Raw genomic sequence first — 16,975 nt, 5'->3', positions numbered from 1 at the left:
CACAAAATAAGAAATGTGAATGACCAAAAAAAAGCTCAACTTCTCTAACAATCAAAGGAAAAACAAACAAAAGGAATTTTCCATCCATCTGATTCGCAAAGATTTAAAAGAATAGCAAAAAAGTGTTTCAATGAATATGTACATTTACATGTAATATATTCACTGAGAAAAATCCACAAAGACGTTGAGCACAAGAGCAAAGAGGGATTATTTTTTTTAAAAAAACTTTCTATTTTTAATTGTTGTGGGTACATAGTGTACGTTTATGGGATACATGAGATATTTTGATGGAGACATACAACACATAAGATTCGTATCAGGGTGAATGGGATACCCATCACCTCAAGCATGAATCCTTTCTTTATGTTACAAACAATCCAATTGTACTGTTAATTATTTGTAAATGTGCGATAAGTTGTTGACTATAGTCACCCTGCTGTGCTATCAGATTATCTTTTTGGATGGAATTCCAGGTAATAGTTTTTCGATCCTTTCTGCAATTGTATTACTTAAAAAATACGTTCTCTCCCCAAAAGAAAGCTTTTTAAAAAAAACACACATACAGCAAAGAGGATAAAGCAAACTATGACTCTATCTCAATAGATTATTTTTCGATCATTTATAAATTTTTTTCAAGAGCTTTGGTGTTTTTTTCAATTTATCATCATTATACCTGGTCAATGACTTCAATTTCATGTTCCTTATTCTTCATTTCAAGAGCAAACTGTTCCTTGATAATAGTCTCAATCTTCTGCACAGCAGCATCTCGAGCTGCACAAAGAACATAAAATACATCCAAGGCCTAATTAATCAGAGGCTGTCTGTAGTTCAGTCAGCAAGCAACAAAAGAAATCCAAGAAACAGTAACTCTAAAGTGGAGAAACCTAGTGGACATCACCTTAAACACGTGATGAAAAAATAAAATCACTAATATTGGTGTAAAGTGACCTTGTGTACTTTCTGATAGCATGCCCTAAAAAGACCGTATCATCATTCTGTGATTTTCCTGCCCAAAATGCTGAGTCTACTCACAAGGAAACATTAGACAAACTCAAACTGAAATAGATTCTACAAAATTATTGGCCTATGCTATTTAAATATTAAAGACAAGAAAGACAAAGGAAAGAGCTGAGGAGACTAAGAGAGACTAAAGAGATATGACAGCTAGATGCCCTGTATGACCTGGACTGGATCCTAGAGGGAGGAAAAGAGCTATGAAATACAATACTTACTGGGGGCTGGGTACAGAGGCTCACACCTATAATCCTAGCACTCGGAGAGGCCTATGCGGGCAGATCACCTGAGGTCAGGAGTTCGAGACCAGCCTGGCCAATATGGTTAAAACCCGTCTGTAAGAAAATACAAAATTGAGCTGGGCATGGTGGCAGGCACCTGTAATCCCAGCTACTCGGGGGGCTGAGGCAGGAGAATTGCTTGAACCCGGGAAGCGGAGGTTGCAGTGAGCTGAGATCATGCCACAGCACTCCAGCCTGGTCAATAGAGACTCTGTCTCAAAAACAAACAAACAAACAAAAACCCAACAATACACGAACAACTAATAAAACTGGAATATGGACCATCAATTAGGTAAATGATATGGTTTGGATGAGGTCCCCTCCAAATCTCATGTTGAAATGTGAGCCCCAGTGTTAGAGGTGGGGCCTGGTGGGAGGTGACTGGATCATGGGGGTGGATCCCTCATGAATGCCTTAGTGCCATCCACTTGGTAATAAATGAGTTCTCACTCAGTTCACGTGAGACCTGGTTGTTTGAGAGCCTGGGAGGTTTTAAGAGCCTGGAACCTCCCCCTATTCTCGCTCCTGCTCACTCCTGCCATGTGGCATGCTGGCTCCACAGTGCCTTTGGTCCTGACTGTACACTTCCTGAGGCCCTCACCAGAAGCAGATGCTGGAGCCATCCTTATACAGCCTGCAGAACTATGAGCCAATTAAACTTCATTGCTTTTTTTGGATAGGGTACTTTTTTTTTGAGATAGCCATACTTTGGCTATATAAGAGAACATCCTTAGGGAATACACATAAGTGTTTACAGGCATCCAATTTATTCATTAGTGATTTAGAAAAAAATTATATGCTTATATATCTACATTCACGCATGTGGTGGTGGGTGGGGGATAAGTGATAAACCAAATGAGGCAAAATGTAAACAACTGGTGAATTAATCTGAATAAGACTTAAGTGCTCCTTAAAATTTTTCTCTTTAAAATTTTATTAAAATGTAATTACCAAAAAAGAATGAAAAAGGAAAAAAAACTCATGAAGATTCTCTGAGAAACATTTGGTGACCTCTGAAAGATCATAGCCCCAAAGAGAAAGAAAGAAGGCCAAGCATAGTGACTCACACCTGTAATCCCAGCACTTTGGGAGGTCAGGGCGGACTGATCACTTGAGGTCAGGAGTTCGAGACCAGCCTGGCCAACAGGGTGAAACCCCATTTCTACTAAAAATACAAAAATTAGCCAGGTGTGGTGGTGCATGCTTGTAATCTCAGCTACTCCAGAAGCTGAGGAAAGAGAATTGCCTGAACCCAGGAGGCAGAGGCTGCAGTTAGCTGAGATCTCACCACTGCACTCCAGCCTGGGCAACAGAGAAGACTCTATCTTTAAAAAAAAAAAAAAAGGTAAAGAGTTAGCTGGAGTGGGAGGGAGTCTGTGACACCGGAGCAGTTCACAAGAAGGCAGAGTTTCCTTCTGCAGCAGAGAGTTTAGCAAGCAATTTATAACTGGTCATAACTACCTGAAGAAATAAGCAAAGAAAGAAGTCAATGGGAAGAAAATGCTTCTGAAGGCAATACAATTCAGATGATATACAACTCGCAACAACGTGCAACTCAAAAAACTGAAAACATCAATATATGGAATGTGGCTTGATACAAGAGAACAAAAGAAGAGCCAAATGACACTTGAACATAAACCTGGGATTTTGGGGGCGGGGGGAAGAAGTATGAAAAAAATCAGCACCCATGCTTTGGAATATATGAAGAACTAAAGAGAATATTTTGACTCTGACACCTTTTGTGTCATTTTCTCTCCATAAACTATGCCATTTAGATAGGTAATTTAAAATTAGTAATGGTGGCCAGGTGTGCTGGCTCACACCTGTAATCCCAGCACTTTGGGAGCAAGACGGGTGGATCTCCTGAGGTCAGGAGTTTGAGACCAGCCTAGCCAACATGGTGAAACCCCATCTCTATTAAAAATACAAAAATTAGCCAGGTATGGTGGCACATGCCTGTAATCCCAACTACCCAGGGGGCTGAGCAGGAGAATCGCTGGAACCCAGGAGGCAGAGGCTTCAGTGAGCCAAGATTGTGCCACTGCACTCCAGCCTGGGTAACAGAGCAAGACTCTGTCTCAAAAAATATATATTAATAATGGTATAAGCATTCTTGCAGCTACGTCTGCAGAGGCAAATGACTAATACAGTTCTCATATTAGAGGAAGAGTTATTTTCTAGTATTTCTAGGCTACATGCACACTTTATATATACAAACCAGAAGATGCAATCACTGAAGACTTTTATACCACAAACGTCTCAGAAAGAAACAATTCTAAATTATCTCTTTCACAGAACAAGTAAAAACAAACAAACAAAAAAAAGACACAAACAAAACAAAATAACATATGCAAAGAGAAGCATCCCACCAAATCTACTCTGAGAAAAATTTAGGGGGAAAAAAGGTCAGGATTAGGTAGAGTACGGACACCAAGAAAAAGCAGAGCATATTGTCACTCAGTACAGACAAAAAAACTGCCCCAGCTTGAATGGCGTATTGTGGAACTTAGATTCAATTTAAACTGGAGTTAGAGTGTTATTAAGGCAATCACCTTTCCCTATAATTGTTTTTATTTTAAAAAGTTATACCATGTGAAACTCTTGAGTAATGAATTAAGTTATATTTATTTGGCTTGTTGTTAAAAGGAAATGATACTTGCCCATAAATTAAATTAGAGCTGAATGAGGGAGGAACTTTGCAGTGAAATGTTTTCATTATATGAGATTGGATTTAATAATCTTCCTTCTACATAGACTTTTTGGGATACGTGGGACTTTGGTGCTCTTAGAGGAATAGGAATTTTCTTCACCACTTCGGCTCTACAGATCCTAAATCTCTGTGGAACTGCGGCACCTTAGCTATGACTGTGACACCTTCTTTACTCTGCTAAAAGTATTAACTTAGGTAGATTATTTAAATAAACATTAATGAAGTTCAGTAATAATTTGTTTTAAAAACATAAATTGAGCAATTTTTTTTAGCTTGCTTAAGACATTCTGAGGAACTACAGACACCCAGGTAATGATTCGCTCTTCAACTATTTATATGATGTTAGCTAAGTAATCCGATGTCTCTAAACCTTCATTTACCCACTATCTGCTAAGTACGGGGGTTGAACTAGATTGATGTTTCCTAATCCTCCACCATTCACATGCTTTCAAGATACCTACTACATCTGAGAACCATGTGACATATTTAATTAACACAAGTAAGCATTTAAAAATAATTTTAGCTAGGCCGGGTACGGTGGCTCACACCTGTAAACCCAGCACTTGGCCAATGTGGGCGGATCACCTGAGGTCAGGAGTTTGAGACCAGCCTGAGCAACATGGAGAAACCCTGTCTCTACTAAACATACAAAATTAGTTGGGCAGGGTGGCGCATGCCTGTAATCCCAGCTACTCAGGAGGCTGAGACAGGAGAATCGCTTGAACCCAGGAGGCAGAGGGTGTAGTGAGCCGAGATCGAAATCGTGTCACTGCATTCCAGGCTGGGCAACAAGAGTGAAACTGTCTCAAAAAAAAATAGTAATAATTTTAGCTTCATCCTTGTAGCTATGAAACCACAAGTTTGATGAGATCATTCTTTTTTCTAGACGCATTAAAACGTTACTTATTAAAATTGAAAACCTTAATCCATGTATCACCTAAAATCATCTCACGATTACACCACACCTTTATACATATCATGGACTTTATGATTACACCTAACATACAGTGACAGCTAAAACTCACAGCTTGTCTTGCTTACACTGTCTACTTGATCAGCCTTCTGCCAGCTCTTCTTCCACTTTCTTTGGCACACACGGTGTATTACTATTAAACAGACCCCTTGGCTAATCTCTCTCACAAACCCCTTCAAAATTATACACCACTGTGGAAATTCATTTCATTCTAGTTCCTGTAAGTCTTACAGTGGAGGCATATGGCAATAAAGAAATAATTTCCTAAGGCAGGTCGATTTCTACCTGAATTCTCAATTGCTTTATGCCGCTTATTTGGAAGGGCCACAGATACATCCTCGTAATCAGGGTCGGTTTCTTTGATGGTTCGCTTGATTCCAGACATGATGACATTCAGTTTTTCACTGTGAAGCAATAATAAATTAATAATTTTTAATTGTTAAATTAAATAAAAGTTGGGCTGTTAATTAAAAAGGAACATGCATACCAATACTTACAAATGTATGTGTACATACAAAAATAAATAAATATTACATAATACTGGTACTTTACGTCTGTGTGTATATGTATACACATATATACATATTTCTTTTAAAGCCAAAAGCATAAGTTTAAAAGTTTCCACCAAAAAAAAAAAAATCATCAGGCCAGGCGCAGTGGCTCAAACCTGTAATCCCAGCACTTTGGGAGGCCGAGGCGGGTGGATCACAAGGTCGTCAGATTGAGACCATCCTGGTCAATAACATGGTGAAACCCCGTCTCTACTAAAAATACAAAAAATCAGCTGGGCATGGTGGTGCATGCCTATAATCCCAGCTACTCAGGAGGTTGAGGCAGGAGAATGGCCTGATCCCAGGAGGCGGAGGTTGCGGTGAGCCGCGATCGCGCCATTGCACTCCAGTCTGGGTAACAAGAGCGAAACTCCATCTCAAAAAAAAAAAAATCCTATAAACACTCTAGACCGTCATTGTCCCAGTACATGAGCCACTAGCCTTGTGTGGCTATTTAAAATTAAATTAAAATTAAATAAAATTTAAAATTCGGTTCCATTTTTCCGTATTTCAACTTTTCACATTTCATAATTAGCCACATTTTAAGTGTTCAACAGTCAGTGTGGCCAGTGGTGACCATGTTGTTCAGTGTAAATATGGAACAGTCACATCACTGCCCAAGTTCTACTGGATAGTGCTATTCTTCCAAACTGTTTCACTGAGCACTAATACATATTTCATGAGTCAGTTTCAGAAATATCACCCAGACCAGTGCTGTCTGATAAAATAGAACATGAGCCACATACAGAATTTTAAATTTTCTAGCAGCCATGTTTATTTATTTATTTATTCATTTATTCATTCATTCACTCACTCACTGTGACAGAGTCTCACTCTATTGCCCAGGTTGGAGTGCAGTGGTGCAATCCTGACTCACAGCAACCTCTGCCTCCAGGGCTCAAGCAATTCTGCTGCCTTAGCCTCCTGAGTAGCTGGGATTACAGCCGGGTACCACCACACCCAGCTAATTTTTGTATGTTCGGTACAGTCAGGATTTCATCACGTTGGCAAGGCTAGTCTCAAACTCCTGACCTTGTGATCTGTCTGCCTTGGCCTCTGAAAGTGCTGGGATTACAGGCGTGAGCCACTGTGCCTGGCTGCAGCGATGTTTTAAAAAGTAAAGTAAAATGGGTGAAACTAATTTTAATAATATATTTTACCTAACCGATATATCTGTAATATTGTCATCTCAACAATGTAACTGATATAAATTAGCAATGAGATTTAACGTTCATATTTTTACCAAGTCTTTAAAATCTGATGAGTGTTTTACACTTACAGGACATCTTAATTTGTATTACAGGCTAGGTGAGGTGGCTCATGCCTATAACCCCAGCACTTAGGGAGGTCGAGTGGACAGATCACTTGAGGTCAGGAGTTCCAGACCAGCCTGGCCAACATGGTGAAAGCCTGTCTCTACTAAAACTACAAAAATTAGCTGGGCGTAGTGGCAGGCACCTGTAATCCCAGCTACTTGTAGGGGCTGAGGCAAGAGAACTGCTTGAATCCAGGAGGCAGAGGTTGCAATGAGCTGAGATCGAACCACTGCACTCCAGCCTGGATGACAAGATCGAAAAACTCCGTCTCAAAAAAAAAAAAATTGTATTAGCCACAATTCTAAGGCTCAATAACCACTTGTGGCTGATGGTTCCCTTTCTTTGCAGCCTGGATCTATTAATTAAGATAAGGAAACAGATCCAAGGTGGTTAGATTGTCCCTTATAGTGTTAATCTATGAAAGAGACCAGAAGAGCTTCCTGATTCCAAACCTCTGCTCTACCACTAAGGGAGATTACCTGGCCAGAGGCAGAATTACCAAGGTAACAACATGTTTTAAAATAAAATTAGTCTGGGTGTGATGGGCCTTGCGCCAATAATCCCAGCACTCTGGGAGGCTGAGGTCAGGAGTTGAAGCCCAGTCTGGCCAACATGGTGAAACATCATCTCTACTAAAATACAAAAAAAATCAGCCAGGCATGGTGGCTCGCGCCTGTAATCCCAACTACTTGGGAGGCTGAGGTATGAGAATCATCTGAACCGAGGAGGCAGAGGTTGCAGTGAACCGAGATCGTGCCACTGCACTGCACTCCAGTCTGGGCAACAGAGTGAGACTCTGTCTCAAAAAACATAAAACAAATAAAGAAAAGAAAAGAAATAAAATAAAATGCTAAATCAAAAACACTCATTTTGGGGAGAGAGATCCAAGATGGCTGATTACTAGCAGCTCAGGATTGTAGCTCCTGGTGAAAGCGCAAAGAACGAGAGGACGCCACACTTTCAGATGAATTTTTGTTGCTCACGGATCAGGAGATTCCCAGAGGAGGAGCCCCACAGGTCACCAATGCGACTCTTGTGGCCAGCACGGCGGTTTTGCTGGCGCCCCAGCATGACAGTTCTTAGTGCAGAGTGGGCGGGACTGGGTCCCCTTTTGGTTGACATTTAGAGCTCTGGGAGGGCAGAGTCGCCTATTCGGCTGATTGAAGGAGGGACTCAAGAAGGAAGCCAGACCAGAGATTCCCAGGCAGAAAAGCACCATGAATCTTAACGCCGCTGTTTTAGCTGGCGCAGTGGGTTGCTCAGATTCTGGGGCTGGGAATCAACAAGCTGGACGTCCACTCAGAGACCTAATTTGAAAGTCCGTAATTACAAAGACGACTGGTGGATAAATTTACAATGATGGGAGGAAACCAGCATGAAAAGGCTGAAAATACCCAAAATTAGAATGCCTCTCCCTCTACAGGGGATCACAGTTCCTCATCAACAAGGGAACAAGGCCTGATGGAGAATGAGTGCATTCCAATAACAGAATTAGGCTTCAGAAAGTGGATAAGAAACTTCTGTGAGTTAAAAGAACATGTTCTGAGAACGATCCAAGATGGCTGATTGCTAACATCTCGGGATTGCAGTGTCCAGTGAAAGTGCAGAGAACGAGAGGACGCCACACTTTCAGACAAATTTTTGTCACTCACGGAGCAGAAGATTCCCAGTGGAGGAGCCCCACGGCTCACCAGTGCAACTTTTGTGGCCAGTGCAGTGGTTTTGCCAGCACCTCGGCGTGGCAGCTCTTGGTGCAGAGTAAACGAACTGGTTCCCCTTCTGACCGACGTTCAGAGCTCCGGGAAGGCAGAGTCACCTATTATGGACTCAAAAAGGAAGCCAGACTGGAGATTCCGGGGCAGAAAAGCACCATCAGTCTTAATGCCGCTGTTTTGGCCGGCACACTGGGTTGCTCAGATTTCGGCCCTGGGAATTAACAACTTGGACGTCCACGCAGAGACCTAATTTGAAAGTTGGTAATTACAAAGACGACAGGTGGATAAATGTACGACGATGGGAAGAAACCAGCGTAAAAAGGCTGAGAATACTCATAATCAGAATGCCTCTCCCTCTAAAGAGGATCACAGTTCCTCATCAACAAGGGAACAAGGCTTGATGAAGAACAAGTACATTCCATTAACAGAATCAGGCTTCAGAAGGTGGATAATAAGAAACTTCTGTGAGTTAAAAGAACATGTTGTAGCCCAATGTAAAGAAACTAAGAACTTTGAAAAACGGTTTGACGAAATCCTAATGAGAATAGACAATTTAGAGAGAAATATAAGTGAATTAATGGAACTGAAGAATACGATATGGGAACTCCGAGAAGTATGCACAGGTTTAAACACTCGAATTGATCAAGGAGAAGAAAGGATATCAGAGGTCGAAGACCAACTTAATGAAATAAAACGAAAAGACAAGAATAGAGAAAAAAGGATAAAAAGAAATGAGCAAAGTCTCCAAGAAATATGGGACTATGTGAAAAGACCTAATCTATGTTTGATAGGTATACCTGAATGCGACGGAGAAAATGAATCCAAGCTGGAAAATATTCTTCAGGATATTATTCAGGAAAACTTTCCCAACCTAGCAAAGCAGGACAATATTCAACCCCAGGTAATACAGAGAACACCACAAAGATATTCCTCAAGAAGAGCAACCCCAAGGCACATAATCGTTAGATTCACCAGGGTTGAAACGAAGGAGAAAATACTAAGGGCAGCCAGAGAGAAAGGTCAGGTTACCCACAAAGGGAAGCCTATCAGACTTACAGCAGATCTCTCAGCAGAAACCCTACATGCCAGAAGAGAGTGGGGGCCAATATTCAACATCCTTAAAGAACAGAACTTTCAGCCCAGAATTTCATATCCAGCCAAACTAAGCTTCACAACTGAAGGAAAAATAAAATATTTTATGAACAAGCAAGAACTCAGAGATTTTATTACCACAAGGCCTGCTTTACAAGAGCTTCTGAAAGTAGCATTATACATAGAAAGGAACAACCAGTATTAGCCTTTCTAAAAATATACCAAAAAGTAAAGAGCATCAACATAAAGAAGAATTTACATCAATGAATGGATAAAACAGCCAGCTAACATCAAATGGCAGTAATCCTAAATTTAAATCGACTAAATCCCCCAATCAAAAGATACAGCCAAAACCCAACGGTATGCTACATCCAGACCCATTTCACATGCAAGGATACACAAAGACTCAAAACAAAGGGATGGAGAAAGATTTACCAACCAAATGGAGAGCAAAAATAAATAAATAAATAAAAAGCAGGAGTTGCAATTCTTGTATCTGATAAAATAGATTTTAAAGCAACAAAGATATAGTGGTAAAAGGATCAATGCAACAATAAGAGCTAAAGATCCTAACACCCAGATACATAAGACCTATAAAGAGACTTAGACTCAACGAGACAGAAAATTAATAAGGATATCCAGGACTTGAACTCAGGTCCGGAACAAGTAAACTTAATAGATATTTATAGAGCTCTCCACTTTAAATATACAAAATATACATTCCTGTCAATGCCACATCACACCTACTCACAGGTTTAAATGAAATATTGATCGGCCATTATTAATACCCATTTTTAGAATAAAGCAACATTTCCGTTCTCTCTCCCTCTTTTTCTTCCTCTCCTTCACTCCTTTTTTCTTTCCTTCTCTCCTTAAAAAAAAAAAAAAAAAAGAACATGTTCTAGCCCAATGTAAAGAAACTAAGAACCTTGAAAAAAGGTTTGACGAAATCCTAACGAGACTAGAGAATCTGGAGAGGAATATAAGTGAATTAATGGAACTGAATACAATACGAGAACTCCGCGAAGTATGCACAGGTTTTAACAGTCGAATTGATCAAGCAGAAGAAAGGATATCAGAGGTTGAAGACCAATTTAATGAAATGAGAAGACAAGATTAAAGAAGAAAGAGTAAAAAGGAATGAGCAAAGTCTACAAGAAATATGGGACTATGTGAAAAGACCTAATTTATGTTTGATAGGTGTACCTCAATGTCATGAAGAAAATGAATCCAAGCTGGAAAATATTCTTCAGGTAATATTCAGGAAAACTTTCCTAACCTAGTAAGGCAGGACAATACTCAACTCCAGGTAATACAGAGACCACCACAAAGATATTCCTCAAGTAGAGCAACCCCAAGACACATAATTGCTAGATTCACCAGGGTTGAAATAAAGGACGAAATTCTAAGGGCAACTAGAGAGAAAGGTTAGGTTACCCATAAAGGGAAGCCTATCAGACTCACAGCAGATCTCTCAGCTGAAACCCTACAAACTAGAAGAGAGTGGGGGTCAATATTCAATATCCTCAAAGAAAAGAATTTTCAACCCAGAATCTCATATCTAGCCAAATTAAGCTTCATAAGTAAAGGAAAAATAAAATTTTTCACAAACGAGCAAGCACTCAGAGATTTCATCACCACCAGGTCTGCTCTACAAGAGCTTCTGAAAGAAGCACTATACACAGAAAGGAGCAACCAGTATCAGTCATCCCAAAAACTTACCAAAAGGTAGAGTATCTCCATAATGAAGAATCTATATCAACTAATGGACAAAATAGCCAGCTAGCATTAAACAACAATATTAAACGCACAAATATCAATATTAATCCTAAATTTAAATGGATTAAATGCCCCAATCAAAGACACAGACTGGAAAATTGAAGAAAAAGTCAAAACCCATCGGTATGCTGTATCCAGATCCATCTCATAAGCAAGGACACACAGACTCAAAACAAAGGATTGGTGGAAGACTTACCAATCAAATGGAGAGCAAAAAAAAACGAGTTGTAACTTTTGTCTCTGACAAAACAGACTTTAATAGTAACAAAGACTAAAAGAAACAAAGAAGGACATTACATAAAGGTAAAAGGATCAATGCAACAACAGGAGTCAATGATCATAAATATATATGCACCCAATACAGGAACACCCAGATACATAGACAAGTTCTTAATGACTTATAAAGAGACTTGGACTCCCTCACAATAATAGCAGGAGACTTTGACACCACATTGTTAATATGTGACGGATCAACGAGATAGAAAATTAACAGGGACATCTATGATTTGAACTCAAACCTGGAACAAGTAAACTCAGTGAATACTTATAGAATTCTTCACCCCAGGTCCACAGAACATATATTTTTCTCAGTATCACGTTACACCTATTTTGAAAGTGACCACATAATGGAAGTAAATCACTCCAGCATTTGCATAGCATTTTACAGACTTAAATGAAATACTGGTTGGCTGCTTGTTTATTGCTTTCTTCCCTTATTCCTTCCTGTCTCCACTGTTAAGCACAACTATCGGCATAAAAGAGGTTTTTAATACCTATTTTTAGATCGCATTTCAGCCTGGGCAATAGGGCAAGACTTTTGTTCTCTCTCCCCCTTTCTCTTTCTCTTTCTTTCAAAAAAAAAATACTCATTTTGTATCATTCAAAGTTAAAACAAAAATAACAATTTAGGCTAGGCACAGTGGCTCACACCTGTAATACCAACAATTTGGGAGGCCAAGGCAGGTGGATCATGAGACCAGCCTGACCAACGTGGTGAAGCCCCGTCTCTATTAAAAATACAAAAATTAGCCAGGTGTGGTGGTGCGCACCTATAGTCCCAGCTACTCAGGAGGATGAGGCAGGAGAATCACTTGAACCTGGGAGGCGGAGGTGGCAGTGAGCCAAGATCACGCCATTGCATTCCAGTTCAGGACGACAAAGAGAGACTCCATATGAAAAAAAAAAAAAAAATTTAAAGTGCCTCAGCTCTTAGTCCAGTTCTTTCACCCATCCCAGAAACAGACTCACTTGATTCAGCTGGAAGAATGACTCATTGTGTAATGTTACATAGGAAGTCCCACATCTGAGAGAACACTTTTCCTACAGCCGTTACCTGCTGTAATACCATTGAGCTTAAAAATACTCCAAAAACCCCCCAGCATTCATCAACATCCTGAATCAAGCCATCTAATGTCTGTTCATATTCATTTGTTACCTGCTATAATTCGGAATATAAATGAATATTTTTGGACAGGCCTAGAACCCAACTATTACATTCTAGGTTTAAAGCTTTTAAAAAGTAAGAGTGAGGTCTTCTTGTTTCTTCAGCCTTCTCCATCTGGTCTGCAATTACTTTTAGATGGCCTCAGAAAATCATGGGCCTTTACATGAAGAAAATCTTAAAAAAAAAATCAGTAAGCTTAATTTATTCTTCCTTAATGCAGATGGGAATCTAAAAACACCTAATTACCCATAAACCTAGAGGGGATATAGCCCAGCAGATATCCAAGCTCCTTGCACCATACTACTTCCTCAGCGGCCAAGAGTCTTATAAGATTATCTACAAAGATGAGCCCCAGTCCAGCATCATCATCACTCATCCACTCTACAGACTTCACAATCTGTATAGTCTTCTCCCACCTCCCAGGTAATCTCAAGAATAACAGTGGCTCCCACTAAAATGGTTGGGGTTCCTTAAAGAAAACAGTAATTAGCCAGGCGCGGTGGCTCACACCTGTAATCCCAGCACTTTGGGAGGCCGAGGCGGGTGGATCACGAGGTCAAGAGATCGAGACCACCCTGGTCAACATGGTGAAACCCCGTCTCTACTAAAAATACAAAAAATTAGCTGGGCATGGTGGCACGTGCCTGTAATCCCAGCTACTCAGGAGGCTGAGGCAGGAGAATTGCCTGAACCCAGGAGGCGGAGGTTGCGGTGAGCCGAGATCATGCCATTGCACTCCAGCCTGGGTAAAAAGAGCAAAACTCCGACTCAAAAAAAAAAAAAAAAGAAAGAAAACAGTTATTTTTATTTTATGCTCACTTAAGGGACTTTAAAAAACCTTTCTCTTTGACTTTTGCTGCAAAACTTGGGGACTAGGAGGAGAAAAGAGGAATTTGGGGAGAAGGGTGGTCAGAAAGGAAGAAATCAATGAGTTCATTTGTGCTGCTAAGGTAATACATTTTTCATGCAGCATTTAGAAAAAAGCTTTTGCTGTCATATTTGGGCATATATCTGAGCTTCTGATTAACACGTTTAAGAGGATATAGCTCTGTACTGGGCATTTAAAAATAATCCAGGTCTGCTTCTGTCTCAAAAGAATAATACTGTGTAATATGTACATGTCACATTCAAGTAAATGCTTGAATTTGAACTAGGCACATCTGCTGAGGCATGCTTTCATTCTGATGTAATAAACAAGTGAATGGAATGTGTAACAAATGACCAATGATAGTATTACCTTCTGAACTCTTCTTGTCTGACTTGTAGATTTTACAAAAGGAAACGTAAGCAATTGTTAGATATCAAATCGACTTCGAAACACAATGTCTGGCTAACCCTCTTTAGGTTCTGAATCAGTTGAAATGGGAAATATTCAGATGATACTATGAATTGTTAGGGGAAAATAAACTGCTTTTTTGTTTTGTTTTGAGATGGAGTCTTGCTTTTGTTGCCCAGGCTGGAGTGCAATGCAGTGATCTCAGCTCACTGCAAACTCTGCCTCCTGGGTTCAAGCGATTCTCCTGCCTAGCCTCCCAAAGTGATGGGATTACAGGCGTGAGCCATTATGCTTGGCCAAAAAATCTGTTTGACTGTGAGAAAAATACAAAATACAATTTGACTGTGAGAAAGAATTTTCTCCATACTTTGAAACAAAAACTGAATACAGAAATAAATATAATGCTAGGACTAAAATAACACTACTGTCATCCATTTCTCCAATGTAAACTTTTTTATCTCCTTAAAACAGCCTCATAATAAAAAGTAAATGTGGGCAAGGTGCAGAAACTCAGGCCTGTAATACTAGCATTTTGAGAAGCCAAGGCGGGTGGATCACCTGCGGTCAGCAGTTCAAGACCAGCCTGGCCAACATGGCGAAATCCCATCTTTCCTAGAAATACAAAAATTAGTCAGGTGTGGTGGTGGGCGCCTGTGATCCCAGCTACTTGAGAGGAGGAGGCAGGAGAACTAACTGAATCCAGGAGGTGGAGGTTGCAGTCAGCGGAGATTGAGCCACTGCACTCCAGCCTGGTGACAGAGAGAGACACCGTCTCAAAAAATAAAACAACAAAAAACAAAATTCCTAACAATTGCCAATAAAAGCAGTGCAGGTAAAGCTGAAGCCCTCCCCACCACATTCTCCTCACCCTCAGCTTTCATTACAACCACCTAACAAGTTCCCCCACAGCTCACTCCTCAGACAAGCAGGATAAACAGCCCTTGCCTGGAACTGGTTCTACCTCTCCACGTCCTCAGTCATCGAAGTTCACATGCCTGAACATCTCACAATTACTTTCCAATGGCTCATATTTCACCTCTACCTTCTCCGCTTACTGAAATGCTCTTCATCCTTCAAGAATCAAATTCCGACTCATTCGAGAAATGAACTCCAGCCTTTGAAAGTTATTTTTTCCCCTAACCACCACAGAACAGATGATATGAAAATAATCTGCTTCAGGCTGGGCATGGTGGCTCACGCCTGTAGTCCCAGCACTTAGGGAGGCGGAGGCGGAAGCAGGCAGATCACTTGAGGTCAGGAGTTGGAGATCAGCCTGGCCAATGTGGTGAAACCCCACTTCTACTAAAAATACGAAAATCAGCCAGTCGTGGTGGCACATGCCTGTGATCCCAGCTACTGGGGAGGCTGAGGCAGGACAATCACTTGAACCCAGGAGGCAGAGGTTACAGTGAGCCGAGATTGTACCACTCCACTCCAGCCTGGGCAACAGAGATGGTGACTCAAAAAAAAAGAAAAGAAAGAAAGAAAAGAAAAAAACAATCTGCTTCATAAGTCTTGTTTTCTAGAGAAAATTAAAACAACCTCCACAGTCCACTGGGTATCACAACAGAAAACAGACCGAAAGCAAGGCAGAGGATGGGGAACAATCCAAGAATGTGGCAATGAACATTCATATACAAATCTATGGTTGATGAAAAGAGGACAGGACCAACTATTTCTGAGAATCTATCCTAAGGAAATACAGGGTAATGTACATCATATGTGGGCTGCACTCAGAGATCAACAACCTAAATGTTAGTTCTCCTCTTCCTATGGATTTTATAATAGAAAATAACCCACAGCAAACTATAGTGCATCTAGTATGAACATGAACGCATTTGAAACTGAAAACCATGTGAGGAGAGCTCTCCATGCTGTATGTCAAGCTACATATTTTTTTATATATAAAAAACTTTTGACAATCAATTAGGAAATAAGAGGCCAGAGAACAGGAAAATAAATTCACAAATAGCCAATAAATGTGAAAAAAAAAACAGCCAAGCGCGTGGCTCACACCTATAATCCCAGCATTTTGGGAGGCTGAGGCAGGTGGATCATGAGGTCAAGAGATCCAGACCATCCTGGTCAACAAGGTGAAATCCCATCTTTACTAAAAATACAAAAATTAACTGGGCATGGTGGCATGCACCTGGAGTCCCAGCTACTCGGGAGGCTGAGGCAGGAGAATTGCTTGAACCCAGGAGGTGGAGGTTGCGGTGAGCCAAGATCGGGCCATTGCACTGCAGTCTGGGTAACAACAGGGAAACTCCGTCTCAAAAAAAATGTGAAAAAAAAAGTTCAAACATACTAGTAATCAATAAATGAAAGAAACAAGCCAGGTGTGGTGGCTTACACCTGTTAATCCCAGCACTTTGGGAGGCTGAGGTGGGTGGATCACGAGGTCAGGAGTTCGAGACTAGCCTGGCCAACATGGTAAAACCCTGTCTCTACTAAAAATACAAAAAAAAAATTAGCAGGTCATGGTGGCACATGCCTGTAATCTCAGCTGCTCAGGAGGCTGAGGCAGGAGAATCACTTGAACCCTAGAGGCAGAGGTTGCAGTGAGCCTAGATCATGCCAAAGCACTCCAGCCTGGGCGACAGATAGAGACTCCTTCCCCAAAAAAAAAAAACAAGATACCATTTTTCATCAATCAAGTTTAGTTTTGAGGCAGATGGAAATAGAGACATGTCTTTCTAATCTGCGCTCATTAGTTTCATTTCCTCACATCCCATTAAACTATTCTAATCTGGTTCCCACCTCCCAATTCCAGAACTAAGAACAGGAAGACCAACAACCAAACCCAAATCAAACTGACAACATT

The 16,975-nt window shown here is 40.6% G+C and overlaps 1 protein-coding gene across 13 annotated transcripts in view; it reads right to left on the bottom strand.

Moving 5' to 3' along the window:
* YEATS2 (YEATS domain containing 2) overlaps positions 1–16,975 on the bottom strand; it is a 100,999-nt gene that overhangs the window by 80,870 nt on the left and 3,154 nt on the right. For all 13 annotated transcript variants that reach the window (XM_035275142.3, XM_035275150.3, XM_035275147.3 and 10 more), the window contains exons 2-3: positions 5,264–5,382; positions 674–771 (exon numbers count right to left, since the gene is read on the bottom strand). In XM_035275142.3, coding sequence (XP_035131033.3) covers positions 674–771; positions 5,264–5,363 — 198 coding nt within the window. In that variant the 5' untranslated portion in view covers positions 5,364–5,382. The remainder of the gene's footprint in view (positions 1–673; positions 772–5,263; positions 5,383–16,975) is intronic.

Source organism: Callithrix jacchus, chromosome 15, assembly GCF_049354715.1.
Source record: "Callithrix jacchus isolate 240 chromosome 15, calJac240_pri, whole genome shotgun sequence".
NCBI classification, from domain to species: domain Eukaryota; kingdom Metazoa; phylum Chordata; class Mammalia; order Primates; family Cebidae; genus Callithrix; species Callithrix jacchus.
This window is presented reverse-complemented; position numbering and strand designations above follow the sequence as displayed.